At 44.8% G+C, this 13,939-nt stretch overlaps 1 protein-coding gene across 1 annotated transcript in view; it reads left to right on the forward strand.

Moving 5' to 3' along the window:
- The first annotated feature begins 12,065 nt into the window (after positions 1-12,065).
- Positions 12,066-13,939, forward strand: part of LOC147728850 (uncharacterized) — a 70,412-nt gene continuing 68,538 nt past the window's right edge. Inside the window, exon 1 of the mRNA XM_086963874.1 lies at positions 12,066-12,993. Within this exon, the coding sequence (XP_086820000.1) occupies positions 12,066-12,993 (928 nt within the window). The remainder of the gene's footprint in view (positions 12,994-13,939) is intronic.

Consider the following 13,939-nt stretch of genomic DNA (forward strand, 5'->3'; position numbering starts at 1 on the left):
TGATTGGAGGCATGAGTGTCTGAGTGAGTCTGATAGACTCCGCATACTGTAGTTGCGCCGATTATTACATTTTAATGTCAGGTTCTACATTTGATAGTGTCCATTCTAAACTGGTATTGTCCACCCTAAGTTCGGCAAGTACCTTAATGCCCAGTGGCATCTATTCTAAAACTCTCTACTGCAGAGCGCCCAATGTGCGCAGCGGTGCTAGATGCACAGCGATTCTATCACATTAAACTCTCAAGTGCCTCACCCAATGTGTTCCATACAAGCCAAACTACAAACAGCATCTACAGTAGCATGCGACCTGTCCGCTAAGCACTTTAGCACCTTATCAGGGATCGAAAGCAAAAATTAAATGTCAATGCAATAAAATATAATGGCTGACTGTAAATGATGCAGGCTGGATGACAGTTGACCCTTCTTGGAAGATTGGCCAAGACAATGGTATGGAAATCTCATCGGAATTAAAATGCCTGAACCGTACCATGCCTAGCTTAAGTCATCGCAGGCTGGACGATAGTTCTATCCTCAATGGTCTTAATGAAACAATTCAACCTGGCTATCATCTTAGCAGAGCGGACCTGTTTTATAAGAAATTTCTGTCAGAAACCTACCACCAATCTTCTAATTGCAACCACTCAATATCAAAGAGAACATGAGCCCAATATATACAGAAGCCTGTCACTTGTGGCTGGCATCCTGGAGAACTTTATGGTAGTCTATCTCTGCAGGTCCCATCCCCAACTCCCACTATCCTTACATTTGAGCATTGCTTAATTGGAATTACTGTAATGCAGACCATCCAGGTGGATCTCTCTCTGACCTAGCTTTCTTTTTCTAGACTCAGACTTTGGAGGGCTTGATTGCTTTTCATAGAACAGGTGGATTGAAATTGTAGTATCATGAGGTTAGCAGGGGACCTGCAAAGCAAATTACAGCTGCAAGGTAGCTATAACCTGAACATGCCCTACTCCTTCTTCTTCAATCACACCGCTAAGTGTGATGCCCCAAATCTAAATAAAAGCACCACTCTAGTCACTCAAGCATGACACTGGAACAACCACTCCCAGCAAACACATCACCCCTCATTGAAGCAGTGCACCACGCTACTTGTTCGATAATTCACTTTGACACCCCGTAATGGCATATCAGGCCCTATATAAATGCAATTACACCACAATATATATTTTTGAAGCAGCCACATTATCCCACTGAGTTAGTATGCCATCACATTGTTATGGACTGCCAATAACGCCCTTTCTTATGGCTTGGTCTTAGGGCCTCATTTATGAAAAGAGATGTATGGCTGGGCAAAAATAGAGATGAGTCACTTTTCATAGAGCCATCCTAAAGACACCATGGATGCACCATGTTTTCAATACGGCGCTCCATGGGGCAAGGATTTACTGATATGTGAGAAATTCCGATGTATCTGGTGGTGCAAAAATGATGCATTGCTAGAGTGTGTCGGAGAACCCACGCACCTCCAGCAATGTGTCATGACCCATGGGCGAGTCCCATGTGAAAAGACCTGCGCCAATCCTTACGCCTACTTGAAGCAGGGGTAAGGATTTTGACACAGTGGCGTAGTGAAATCTCATAAATTTCACTGCGCCGCTTCTATGAGGCTTTTTTTTACGGGGGGAACGCCCATCCTGCATACATTATACCAGACTCAGATATAATGTAGCGCAGGCCTTTACAAAGTGATACATCTGCCTGGATGCGTCACTTTGTAAACAGGGCTCAGGGTGGCGCATTGATTACGCCGCTGCAATGCCATAAAAAAGTGTTGTGACGAGTTAACATTTCTGTTCCCATGAGAGAGATACCCCATGCTTATTTATTTTTACTGTGGGCTGAATATTGAAAATCCGACCGTCGGAAAGTAATTAGTTCAGATTAGACGTGACACCGAGTTTACCACCTGAGGGAAGTTTGATGGTGGTTATTTGTTTGATACTGAATAGTTTGGGTTACACCTTCGGCTGACCTCAAAGCTTTTGTTTTTGAACAGGGACGCTTTATTAACAGCTTGCTGCAAGGTCAGGGGACGTCAGAGGCAGTATGAAGGATGATTTATCGAAGGCGCTCCCATTGATCCCTTTAAGGAGGCATGGTGGACACTGGGCCTCCTCTCAAATGTTTGTTTTCTGTTTGTGATGCGCACTGATAGGATAGTGTTGCATCCGAGGCATCTTCGGGTCTCAAGTAGGTCTCAAGTCCAGGGCCTGGTACTCTGGAGTCACACTCTGTCCACAGTCTCTTGACCCCTGGCTGTTTGTTTTGTAAACACAGGCCAGCGATGCCTTTGGAAAACACAGTTCGGTGTTTAAAAATGCGGTGCGTGCGACACATGATCACACGGTACAAGGGAGTGTGTGTGGTGTGGGCGGGCCAGTGTTAATTGGGGTCATCTTCAAAGGTGTTTTATTAGTTTTCAGTTGACATTCCCCCTGCTGGCTGCATCTTTGTTGCTGCTACTGGCCCCCTGATTGCTTGTCTTTGCTGCTGTTGTAAACAGTAATAAATGAAGGGATAGTCGTGCTTCTTAGGTCATTGTTCAAGCAGTTAAGAAATAAACATAGTAACAAACATAGTAGTAGCTTACATGAACGCTTAATCATGTTTCCATTCTTGTTGAAAAACTTTTAATGTGTAAACTAACATTTTGCAGCTAAAGCTGACTTCGATTTCCAGACTTTGCGAAGTCTACAGTTGATCAGAAAACTATCTATATTCAGTGTTTAATTTGTAAAATAATGAGTGCCTGGAACTCCAAGAGCTGCTAAGAAGCTCGACCGGCGCTATTAAATGTTAACGCGAAGAATGCCAGGGCTGTGCTGTCCTGAATCCACCTCATGCCTCTTTAATGCACTGCCAGACGCTCCCTCCCCGAATACCTCACCGCAGGGGGTTATGCTGTCTCCCTTTATGACTGTTCTCTGTATTTCTCTTCCTTTGTCTTTCTCTTCTTCCATCTTTCTTATTTGCGTGTGCATCCCTCGCTTGCTCTCAGGAAATGTCTGATAAGGAAAAATACGAGCTGGTCTCCAAAGATCAGTGACAGTGGCCCCCGCCTGCAACCACCGGCTCAAATTAAGCACTGTCTGTATTGTATGTGAACACCCTTAAAATCGGTTTTAATTCAGCAGAAAAGTCATTCACTGATACACTGTCAGCAACATAAACATTAATAGTAAGTGAAGGAAAAAACCCAAAATGTCTGTGGCCCCTCCACTATATATGGCTTTGCATGTGTACGCAGCGGTGGCCCCTACATCATATTCCACCCCACATCACAGGCTAAACAATGTGAAGCAGCACCTCGGGCAATGGGCAGAGACGGAATCTGGTCAGTAGGGGCACGAACGGGGAACAAAGAGACAACTGGAGGGAGAGTCAAAAGGAAGAAGCAACAGATATTGGTAAGATATGAAAGTAGAAGAGGAAGTTGACTAACAAGATGTGTAGAAATTGGCTAACATGGTAAAAAGTTCTGCAAATTGCTCTTTGTTGGTGCTCTTTGTTGACATCCCTGTGGCTTTTGTTCTACCATTCCTGGGCTGGTAATATGGCTGCACGCTCAGGGGAGGCACTGGTGTGCTGTTTCCAATTGTTAGATATTTGTCCAGTATCTTAGTCTTGGAACATGGGTACTCGCAAAAATTTTCCCAGGTGCCACAAAGTTTGGTCTGTGAGGCGATAGAGGGCCGCATCGATGCCAGCTGGGTGTCTGTCAGGAGTTGGGGGGCATTGCCAATAAGGTGGGTGTAGGGGAAGCAAAGTATATACGTCTAGTGGCACATGCATTAACATAAGGAATTGCGATTCTTTAATAGCGATTTTTTAGATATCGCTTTTTAGGAATTGCAATTCCTTATGCATGTAGGAATCACACAAAAAAAATGTGATTCCTACATATTCCTTAATTGCGAATTGCAAATTGCGATTTGCAATTACGGAATAGCTTCCCATTTATTCTATGGGAATTGCATGCGCAGTTTGCTAGTACCAAATAGGTACTCGCAAATAGCGCATGGAATTTCAAGGGTACAAGGTGGCTCTATTGTACATTTTTCTAGGTTTTTTCAACTTGAAGTTGATGGAAATTTGCGATTCCAAAGTGCGAAATCGCAATTTGGAAGTGCATGATGTATTGCATTTAGGGAATCGTAATTTGCGATTCCCTAAATGCATTTGCAATTTAGGTAATCACAAATTTTGCGATTACCTAAATTGCAATTTTGTATTTGGGTTGATGCATCCCAAATTAAAAAATACCGGTCGCAAAGGGGCCAATTCGCAGAATAGGCCCGTTTGCGACCATTATTTTCAATGATGCATGTGCCCCTTAGTGTCTGAATTGCACAAAAAAATGGGATTAATCCCGGCTTATCCACCTAACTAAATTGTGTGATCCTAGGAAATTGCTTTATTTCGCCTTACCTCCTTTTTCATTATCTTATATAAGGATCTCGAAATACATCACTTCAGGATGTGTGCTACAAAAACGTTCTCCTGTGTTTGGTTTATTAAACCATAATGTTGTTCATGTATAACATAAACCCAGGCCACTCAAAGAGTGCACATAACAACTCACATTCCTCTTGGTTCACTACTGCTATTATTGTCAGGGTGTGGGTTTGGAGAATGAAAGTTTTTTAAATTTAATTTGAAAATGATCACTTTAAAAAAAATACTTCTCAATGCACTGATATAATCTGATGTACTATAGTGAAACTGTTCTGCATGTTAATGATATACACTTTTAGAATTTTGAGCAGACTTTATCATATTTTGCACTTTTGCTGCAAAATGCCTTTAAAATAGCTAAATTTAAGCTGCCAGGATACCCTAGTTACTTTCTTTCTTTAACTTAAATTAACCTTTAAGTAAGTACTTGCCTGCTTATTCAACATCTTTTTAATGTGCGTGCTGTGTTGAGTCCAGCTATACAAAAGGGGATGATGGAAGGAGCGTTTAAGCAAATCAAACACTCACCCCCAGTCAAATGATCTGGGTTTAATCCATCACCATTCTTTAGCTCACTCAGCCACCCCAGTTCAGACATTGCCACATGCAAATCAATCTGACCATGCGCCTCATGGGCACAGTCCAGCCCGAACTGCCAAAGCCATGTCTTCCCTGGACCGGAACCAAGCATTGTCATGTGCTTATCTAGGTTCCTGATCGATACTGTGACCTTATGCCCCTATTCGGCTATAAATCCATTTATTCCCTATATTGGCATAACCGTTCAAGTGCGATTTTCTGTAAAGTCATCTCTGGCCTCACACGAGCAGAGCCACAGAGCCACATTCCAGCATGACTCTCTGCTACTTCCTTTGCGACCAATTAGTGCAATGACAGAGCAGCAGTCACTATCTGATATTCCTAGATAACACTCCGAGTTCTTCAACAAGATAAAAACTTAGCAAACCTGGAAATCCCCGCTTGCTATGTTTTGATTAGTAATGGAACTCTAATGAGCAACTGATAACTGTCACTTCCTAGTGACATCTTTAATTGACGTCTTATGTCCAGCAAACTTGCGTCAAACCCGGCACCTGTCAGGTATAAATATTACCAACGTTGCCTTAAGCAATGAGCGAACATGTTGCTGATGCCAGCTGCCTGCATGACCCCGTGTTGGTAACAACTAGCACTCTGTCGCTGCAGCCTGCTATCCTGTGGTGGTGAAGCTACTGATTACCATTATCGCCGCTACAGCGCGACCTATGGTGCAGTACGCTTGAGGAGCCGTGCAGCCGTCCTCTGCGAAGACATCCAGCCCAGCTGCCCGCAGACGCTGTCACCCCTCCTTCCTCGACGCGCTGAGAGAAGCCGCTGCCTTTCTCGTGCAGAGAAATCCAGTCCCGGCGCTTCCAGTTTACCCTCGCAGGTGACTGGGATATCGAGAGAGACCCCTGAAGGAGATACCAATCCTCCATCATTCTATTCAGAGGTATGGTGTTGACTAAACCCTTAGACGAGAATTCTTGAAACAAACCTTGGCAAAACCAACTTAACTTAAGCTACTTACTTACTCCCCCTTCTCACGTGTTAGGCTTAGGTCAGGCACACTGGGGTAGGCTTAGTTAGAAGCACCAGTTGAGTATGTTAGCCTAATGTATATATGACTGTATATATGTTTTATTACTTTTAAACCATTGTATGGCTAAGAAACCATATCAATGCTTTTACAGTTCTATTTCACAATACTTATCTTACTGTACGTACTTTTTATAATAACAGTTATTGCAATTGTGGCAATACATTTCTCTTGTATGAGAAGAAAGACTGTTCAATAAATGTTAACCTTTATTGATACACGCCCGTCTCTCTATTCTCTACATACTGTGAAAGTAAACTGCACTAGACTGACTGAGTGAAATCTGTGTCTATTGTTTCACACGACCCTAGAGATCGACTCTTGATCTGAGGAGCAAAGTTGTCATGTTGCACGGTTGTTGGAAAGCTGAATCCCTTCTTGTCTGTGCCAAGGAAGCTGATCACTTCCTATGCAGAGAAGAAAGTTTCCAGTGACCTCTGAGCTAGTTGGTAACACAACCCAATTAAGTTTAGCATAGTCAGTGGAGGCCTGGAATATAAGCAGTTCCACGTCGATACTACTGTTTATGTTATTCCAATGCGCAGGGCCTAGTGGGAAACTAGGAACTACACTACATGGCGCCCTAACGTTTGGTAAGGCGATAAACTAACGCAAGACTTGTAGAGTAACTCAGTCGTGCATATTTCACACCCCTTTCTCCCTTAAATACTCCAATAGACGTCTGGAGTGGGTGAAAGGTTAAAATCCGCCCGACCTTAGTAGGAAGAGATTCCTATGTAAAGCTCTGGTTTATTCAACGTTGAAGGATACAGTGTTCCAAAATATTGTGCATCTAATCTTTGTCTCCTTGGAGACCTACTCTGCAAAAACTGCATTTTCAAAATGTCAGTAGAAAACAACGGCACCACTGGGGCCGCAGCAGATGCGACTCAGCGAGGTCCCGAATACACAGACCCGGATGCTATTATCATCCCAGTCCAGTTAAGAAGATCTATAACTTTAAAACTTATAGAAAACGGACTGCCACCTCAAGGTGGTACAGTAATTTTCGTGATAGAGGCTCACGAGTATCGGCAGACAGAGGTATTCTATTCATGGATAAACTTTCCAGCGGTAAACGCTATAACACAAGAGTTTCACTATTACAAAATAGAGGAACCTCCGGGAGAGTACGCTCCTTTTGAGGAGATTGAAATCCCACTTAAATTTCAAGAGCACCTGCTCTGGTTTAATGGCGCCCTAAAACACAATGATCACATAACTAGGCTCGGTCCACTAGGTAGACCAGGAGCCACGTGGCCGGTTCTAGCCAGCTACACACCACATCCTGACATTGCAAGAATGTCTAGAGAAGAGCTGTTAGAACAGCTAAACACATTAATAAAAATACATAGGCAATTAGTCCAATATGTAATGCGGACTGTAACAGTCCAGCCAGCTGTTAATACACCACAGCTGACCCCTCATCAGGGGAACACAAATAAAATTACACCACAGAACATACAGTCATGTCTTGGTAAAACACCCGTAAAACGGGAACAAATTCCTTTCTGGTTAGCCCAGAAAATCACTCAAATAGAGGCAGTATTTCCTGATACTACCCCTATTGAGAAACACAGAATCTTGACCATCTGCCTTCCTATGGGAATCGCACCACACGTGGAGGACTGCGACACTTGGGGTACAGTCTTTGCTTCCATTTACACAAAAACACACGGTGTTCCGTCTATGGCGGTAATACCAGACGTGCTAAAACAGATTCAAAATGAATTCGGTCCAGAGCCCGCTTTAAATCTAGGTATGAAATTACTGAAAGATTTCAAGCAGGTCACGGCTATATTATTAGCCAATGTAAAGGGAGAAGCAGCATCTGTGGCGATTCGCCAGAAGTTGAGGGAAACAGATATAAAAGATCCTGTTGAGCTTGCAAAAATCATAGAAAAGTGCTATGAAGAATTAGGTAGAGACAGGTTGGGTGGGAAACCAGTTAAGCCCCAACTGCTCGAAAATCCAGAAAAATTATTTATTAAAAATAATTTAAACACTCCTAAAAAGAGCTGGGATGGAAATAAACAATCCACTCCCAAGGAAAAAGTTTTCCAGTCCAGAGGAAGGTCTCCTCGACGGAGGGAGAGAACTCCGACTCGAGAACGCCAGTCTCCCCAACGGGAGCCCTCTGAGAAAAGATATAACCTTAGAAATAGGGATAATATAAAAAAACCTGATAGATATCAAAGTATTGATACACGTCCCTCTCGATCTTTTCCACAGAATTCGGAAAGAAGAGGACGGTCAGACCCAGGAGAGCACACCAAGTCCAAAGACAAGGAACCTGCTCAAAATAAGAAATCTCAATTTCAGAAAAAGAAGGTAGCCAGTATTAGAGTAATCAACCATGCCGAGAATACTGAGGACACAGTTGAAAAACGGGGAGTGGGCATTGACAATGTTGGACAGTGCAGCAGAAATCAGTATAGCGCGCAAGATCTTGATGAGTCATCTGGAGACAGTGGACACGAATGAATACATTCAGGTTGAAACTGCCGACGCCAGACTTAGCGAGCCCCATAAAATATACGAAATAACATTGCGTATAGAGGGTGATAAGACTAGGAAAATTAGGGGTCTATTTTGGGATAAGCTCTCAAAAGGCTATGATATTCTGTTAGCTGAAAAAGATTGGCCCCCGGAGTTTGTCAGGGAGTGCCCTCGTGGCGAAGAAGTGATTATGCCTGCCTTCTCGAATCACATACCGATTCACAAAAAATACACATATGCAAGGAAATGGGCTGTAGCCCAGGCACCTGCATTGTATAAAAATCATGTAGGATGGGATGAGGATTCACCTCCTCACAAAATCCAACTAAAAAGTGAACCAACTGCCCAACGGCAGTATCCCATAAAGCAAGAAGCTAAAAAACAAGTCAGGGAGATCTTAGATCAACTTGAATACCAGGGGGTGATTGAAACATGCACCTCTCAAATGAACAATCCTTTGTTTCCTGTCTCCAAGCCAGACAATTCATATCGTCTAGTGTTGGACTACAGACATCTTAATACATGTTGCAAAACCTTTGCAGTACAAAACTCGCATAGTGCAGCCCTAATGAATAACATAGTTAGGAAAAAATATAAAACGACATTAGACATTTCTAATGGTTTCTTTTGTCAAAACATTGCACCAGAAAGCAGATACTTGACCGCTTTCTCCGCATTTGGGTCGCAGAAAAAATTCTGTCGTCTCCCACAAGGGTTCAAGAACAGCCCAGGACTATTCTCAGCTAGGGTAACAGAGTTACTACAAATCTATGATGATGAAGCATTGTCTTACGTAGATGATATTTATCTCACAGACGACGACTTGGATACTCACTTGAAAAGAGTGAACACCATTATACTTGGGTTCGCAGCAGAGGGTTACAAATTCAACTTTAAAAAGTCCCGAATTGCCCATCTGACAGTACTGTTTTTAGGGTACGAATTATCAAGTGAAGGGAAAAGCCTAGCGGACAACTTCTTAGAGAAGTGCGCTGTACTCCAAGCTCCAAAAACGCTGAAGAATTTACAATCAATACTAGGTTTTCTGAATTTCGGAAGAACTTACATCCTAAATTACGCAGAGAGGGTTAAACCTCTCTACGAACTAATTAAACCTGATTTAAAACAAATCAATTGGACTCAAAAACACACAGAAATTTTGAGATCACTGCAAACAGACATGTTAGCAAAAACTAAATTAGATACACGTGACAACACGATCGATCTTGTAATCCGAGTCATCCCAGGAAGATGCGGATTCACGTACCTAACCTCTAATGAGGGAGAAAAGGTACCAATTTCAATTAAATCTCACTTGTACACACAAGCAGAAAAAACATTCAGTCGCACAGAAAAAACTGTGAACGCAGTGCAAATCGCATTAGCAAATGAAAGAGAACTAGCACACGGTAAACGGATTAATATCCTTACAGCGGAATCCGCCTTCGAGGCGCTATTCAGCCCAGTAAACCTGCCTACAGTGTCACTGGATCCAAAATGGATACAGTGCATAGATTCTCTAGGAGCGGAAGATGTGAAATACTATTTCGCCCCGCAATACGAAGAACTGAATGATTTAGAATATGAAGAAGAATATCCTCTGCCAATCGAAATCCTGCCTCTCCCACAATACGCATGTATAATCTATACAGATAGCTTTGTACAGCATTTTAATGTAGAGAGCAAATCCTACAATGCAGCATGTGCGATCATTAAAGGTCGTTGGCTGTGCGGTAAATTCAGACCGAAAGTAACAATAACTGAATCTGTAAGAAACTGTTCGGTTCAAAGAACTGAAATCAGATCTTTAAAGATGGCGCTCGAAAATGCAGAACGCGAATTCCCCACACTTATAGTGTGCGATTCTCATTTTTGCGTCAACTCTTACAACAATAAACTGCAGAGTTGGATCGAAAACGACTACAAAGATGACACAGGTGCCACAATAAAGCATAAATTGCTTTGGGAACAAGTAGCTCTTTTACACAAAGAACTACAAAAGACTCACGTGATTCACGCACAGAGTCTTCAGCGTGATGGCGTTCACGTTGCAGGGAATTCATTGGCTAATACAGCCACCGCGGAAGCAACTAACCCGGCTTCCGTAGCCACAAAAAAGCGTACAGATAAGTACATAGACGGGGAAACCATGCTGGCAGTAAAAACGACCGTAAAAGGCGACTGTGCAGCACTACCCGTAAAGCGCCTGTGAGCTGCTGCCTGTGGGAGACGCTTTCCGGGGCTGAGAGGAGGAGTACCTTTGCACGCTGCTTTCCCTTGCTGGGCTTGCCTTTCTTTTGCTGAACTTTTTGTAACACCTCGCGGTCCCCGCTGCGCGGGTCCCGCTTCGCCTTCGTGTCAAGGCGCTAATCGTCTGGATTCCATCACCGGGGGCAGGAGGAGGAAGCACAGGGCTGCGAGCGCCAGGTGAGGAACAGGGACTCCATTGCCCAGGAGTCCCTGCGCTGTAATCACCTACACCTGGTCGCTCTCCCTGTTTGCCCCGCCCTGAACACCGAGTGAAAGGCGCCTGTGAGCTGCTGCCTGTGGGAGACGCTTTCCGTGGCTGAGAGGAGGAGTACCTTTGCACGCTGCTTTCCCTTGCTGGGCTTGCCTTTCTTTTGCTGAACTTTTTGTAACACCTCGCGGTCCCCGCTGCGCGGGTCCCGCTTCGCCTTCGTGTCAAGGCGCTAATCGTCTGGATTCCATCACCGGGGGCAGGAGGAGGAAGCACAGGGCTGCGAGCGCCAGGTGAGGAACAGGGACTCCATTGCCCAGGAGTCCCTGCGCTGTAATCACCTACACCTGGTCGCTCTCCCTGTTTGCCCCGCCCTGAACACCGAGTGAAAGGCGCCTGTGAGCTGCTGCCTGTGGGAGACGCTTTCCGTGGCTGAGAGGAGGAGTACCTTTGCACGCTGCTTTCCCTTGCTGGGCTTGCCTTTCTTTTGCTGAACTTTTTGTAACACCTCGCGGTCCCCGCTGCGCGGGTCCCGCTTCGCCTTCGTGTCAAGGCGCTAATCGTCTGGATTCCATCACCGGGGGCAGGAGGAGGAAGCACAGGGCTGCGAGCGCCAGGTGAGGAACAGGGACTCCATTGCCCAGGAGTCCCTGCGCTGTAATCACCTACACCTGGTCGCTCTCCCTGTTTGCCCCGCCCTAAACACCTCCTATCTTTATTAGGAGTAGTCCCTGCCGCTTCGCGTGAGCGCGCCGGGAGAAGCCCGGGACAAGGGCGGGACCGTCTGTGGCCGTCCGGGGCCGCTGGAGGCCGGGCTGGGCCACCCCATTAACATCTACGGGCCAGGTATTGATCAAACGCACTGTTGTTGGAAAGGCTTTGTGACCTATTTCCCTATAGGTGTGTATAAAGGGGGTCCCTTGTATTATGGCTAGCTCAATAAGTACTTCTACTCTGCTGCCTCCCCTGGGGGAAGCTGAGCCTGCTATCATGGGCCCCCTTGACTCCTACTTCAAGCGTCTGCCGCAGGATATCGATAAAGAGATCGCCTTGGCAGAAAGGCGAGCCGGGCGTAGGCTTTCGATTGAGCTTCTGAAAAATCCACTGGAGAAAAACCAAGGCTTGAACTATCCTGCGCTGGTTACACCTTTATCATCCATTGTTTTACCAGCCCCCCAGGACTTATTACTTGACGTACCACTGCTTACTGAGTTAGTAGCTAACCCCCAATTGGACATTGTTACAACAAACTTATCTGTTGTGCATCCTGAGGCACCTAGCCAAATAGTAACAGGGGAAGGAGCCTCAGAAAATCACTGTGTACTAACAGAAGCGGGCAAACTTAAGCCTGGTGTCAAAAGGAAATGGGGAGCTACTGTAAAAAAACCACAACCAATAAAACCTGCTAGAAAATACAGGAAGCTAGGTACTAAATCGACTTTGAATCATGTCCCTCCAAAGCATGATGCATTAATGACAATAGGGGAGGCTGAAGTAGCTCCAGTTGTAGTGGAGCCTATAAGTATGGTGCACCCGACAATAATGGCGGTGCCTGTCCCAGATCCATCTGTCATAGTTCCCCCTGGTTCGCTACCCTCCAACCACGATCTTCTGATAGAAGTGGAAAAAATAATGCGTTCCCTCCTTAATCCAGTGGAAATAAGACTTAAAAAGCTAGCTGAGCAACTTGACCATCTAGAACAAGCTAGCCTAGATAACTTTTTTTCTATTAAATCTTTAATTAAGTCTGGCAAAAAAATGGGTGAGGTTGGGAACAACCAACAGAAGGGTGATAAAGTTCAAGGAGCCATGTTGGTTGACCTACAATCTCCGCCTGTAAGTGGTATTCCTGCACAGGTCAATAATGAAGGGGAGAATAGCAAGAATGTACCTGATCCAGTGTCTAGCAAAACCAGTAGTAATTGCGGGAAACCGAAGTCCAATAACACTAGAAATAAGGGAAGCAAGGACAGTGTAAAAAACCCACCTACAACAACTAGCAAAAATGCCACACCCTTGACGACCGGATCGGGAATAACTTTGGCCCAACGGTCAGGAAATGATAAAATTCACCCTAGTAATGGGCATGGGAATAATACCTGTGTGATAGTGGTAAAACCTCCCACACAGAGCCATGTTCCCCCACAACAAGTCCATACACAGGCAGATAAAATTCACCCGAGTAATGGGAATGGGATTAATTCCTGTGTGACAGTGGCAAAACCTCCCTCACAGAGTTATGCTCCCCCACAACAAGTCCAAACACAGACCCAAATAACCAAACTGCCAACTAGAATCCCGCCAGTACAGCTCACCCCTGACTCCTTCCCATATGTGGCCGTACTTACTAACGTCCCACCCCTAACGGAGGGCCAAAGAGAAACCTATGACATGTTAAAAAACAAGGCCATGCATTGGCTTTCAGTCAATAGACCGCTCCCAGGGGGGGTGGATGGCCTGATAATCGGGGCTAGAAGGGTCCTTTGGATAGGGAATACTATAAAAAAACAGGGGGGTGAGTGCATTATAATCAATTTCCAGGATCCAAGGGTTGTGGGGCTGATTACGGGACAGGGTTGGAACACTAACATTGGAGGTATTGGGGTTGTTGACCTCACTTTCTTTTACCCAAGACCGGCGATCTATCTAGGGGGCTCCAATGAGCAACCGAGACCCAGTCTTTGCACCTGGGTAGAGGCTGTCCCACCTGCTGCTCCTATATTTAGATCGACTAACTGTTATACTGAGGCATTTAACCCCTATAAAGGGCAGGGGCAGATGAGGTGGGGTTGCTGACAGAGATCAATTGAGCAATTACGACAGGATGAGGTCATGGTTAGTGGGAAGTTCCCTGATGTAATATT

Source organism: Lissotriton vulgaris, chromosome 3_1 (assembly GCF_964263255.1).
Source record: "Lissotriton vulgaris chromosome 3_1, aLisVul1.2, whole genome shotgun sequence".
NCBI lineage: Eukaryota > Metazoa > Chordata > Amphibia > Caudata > Salamandridae > Lissotriton > Lissotriton vulgaris.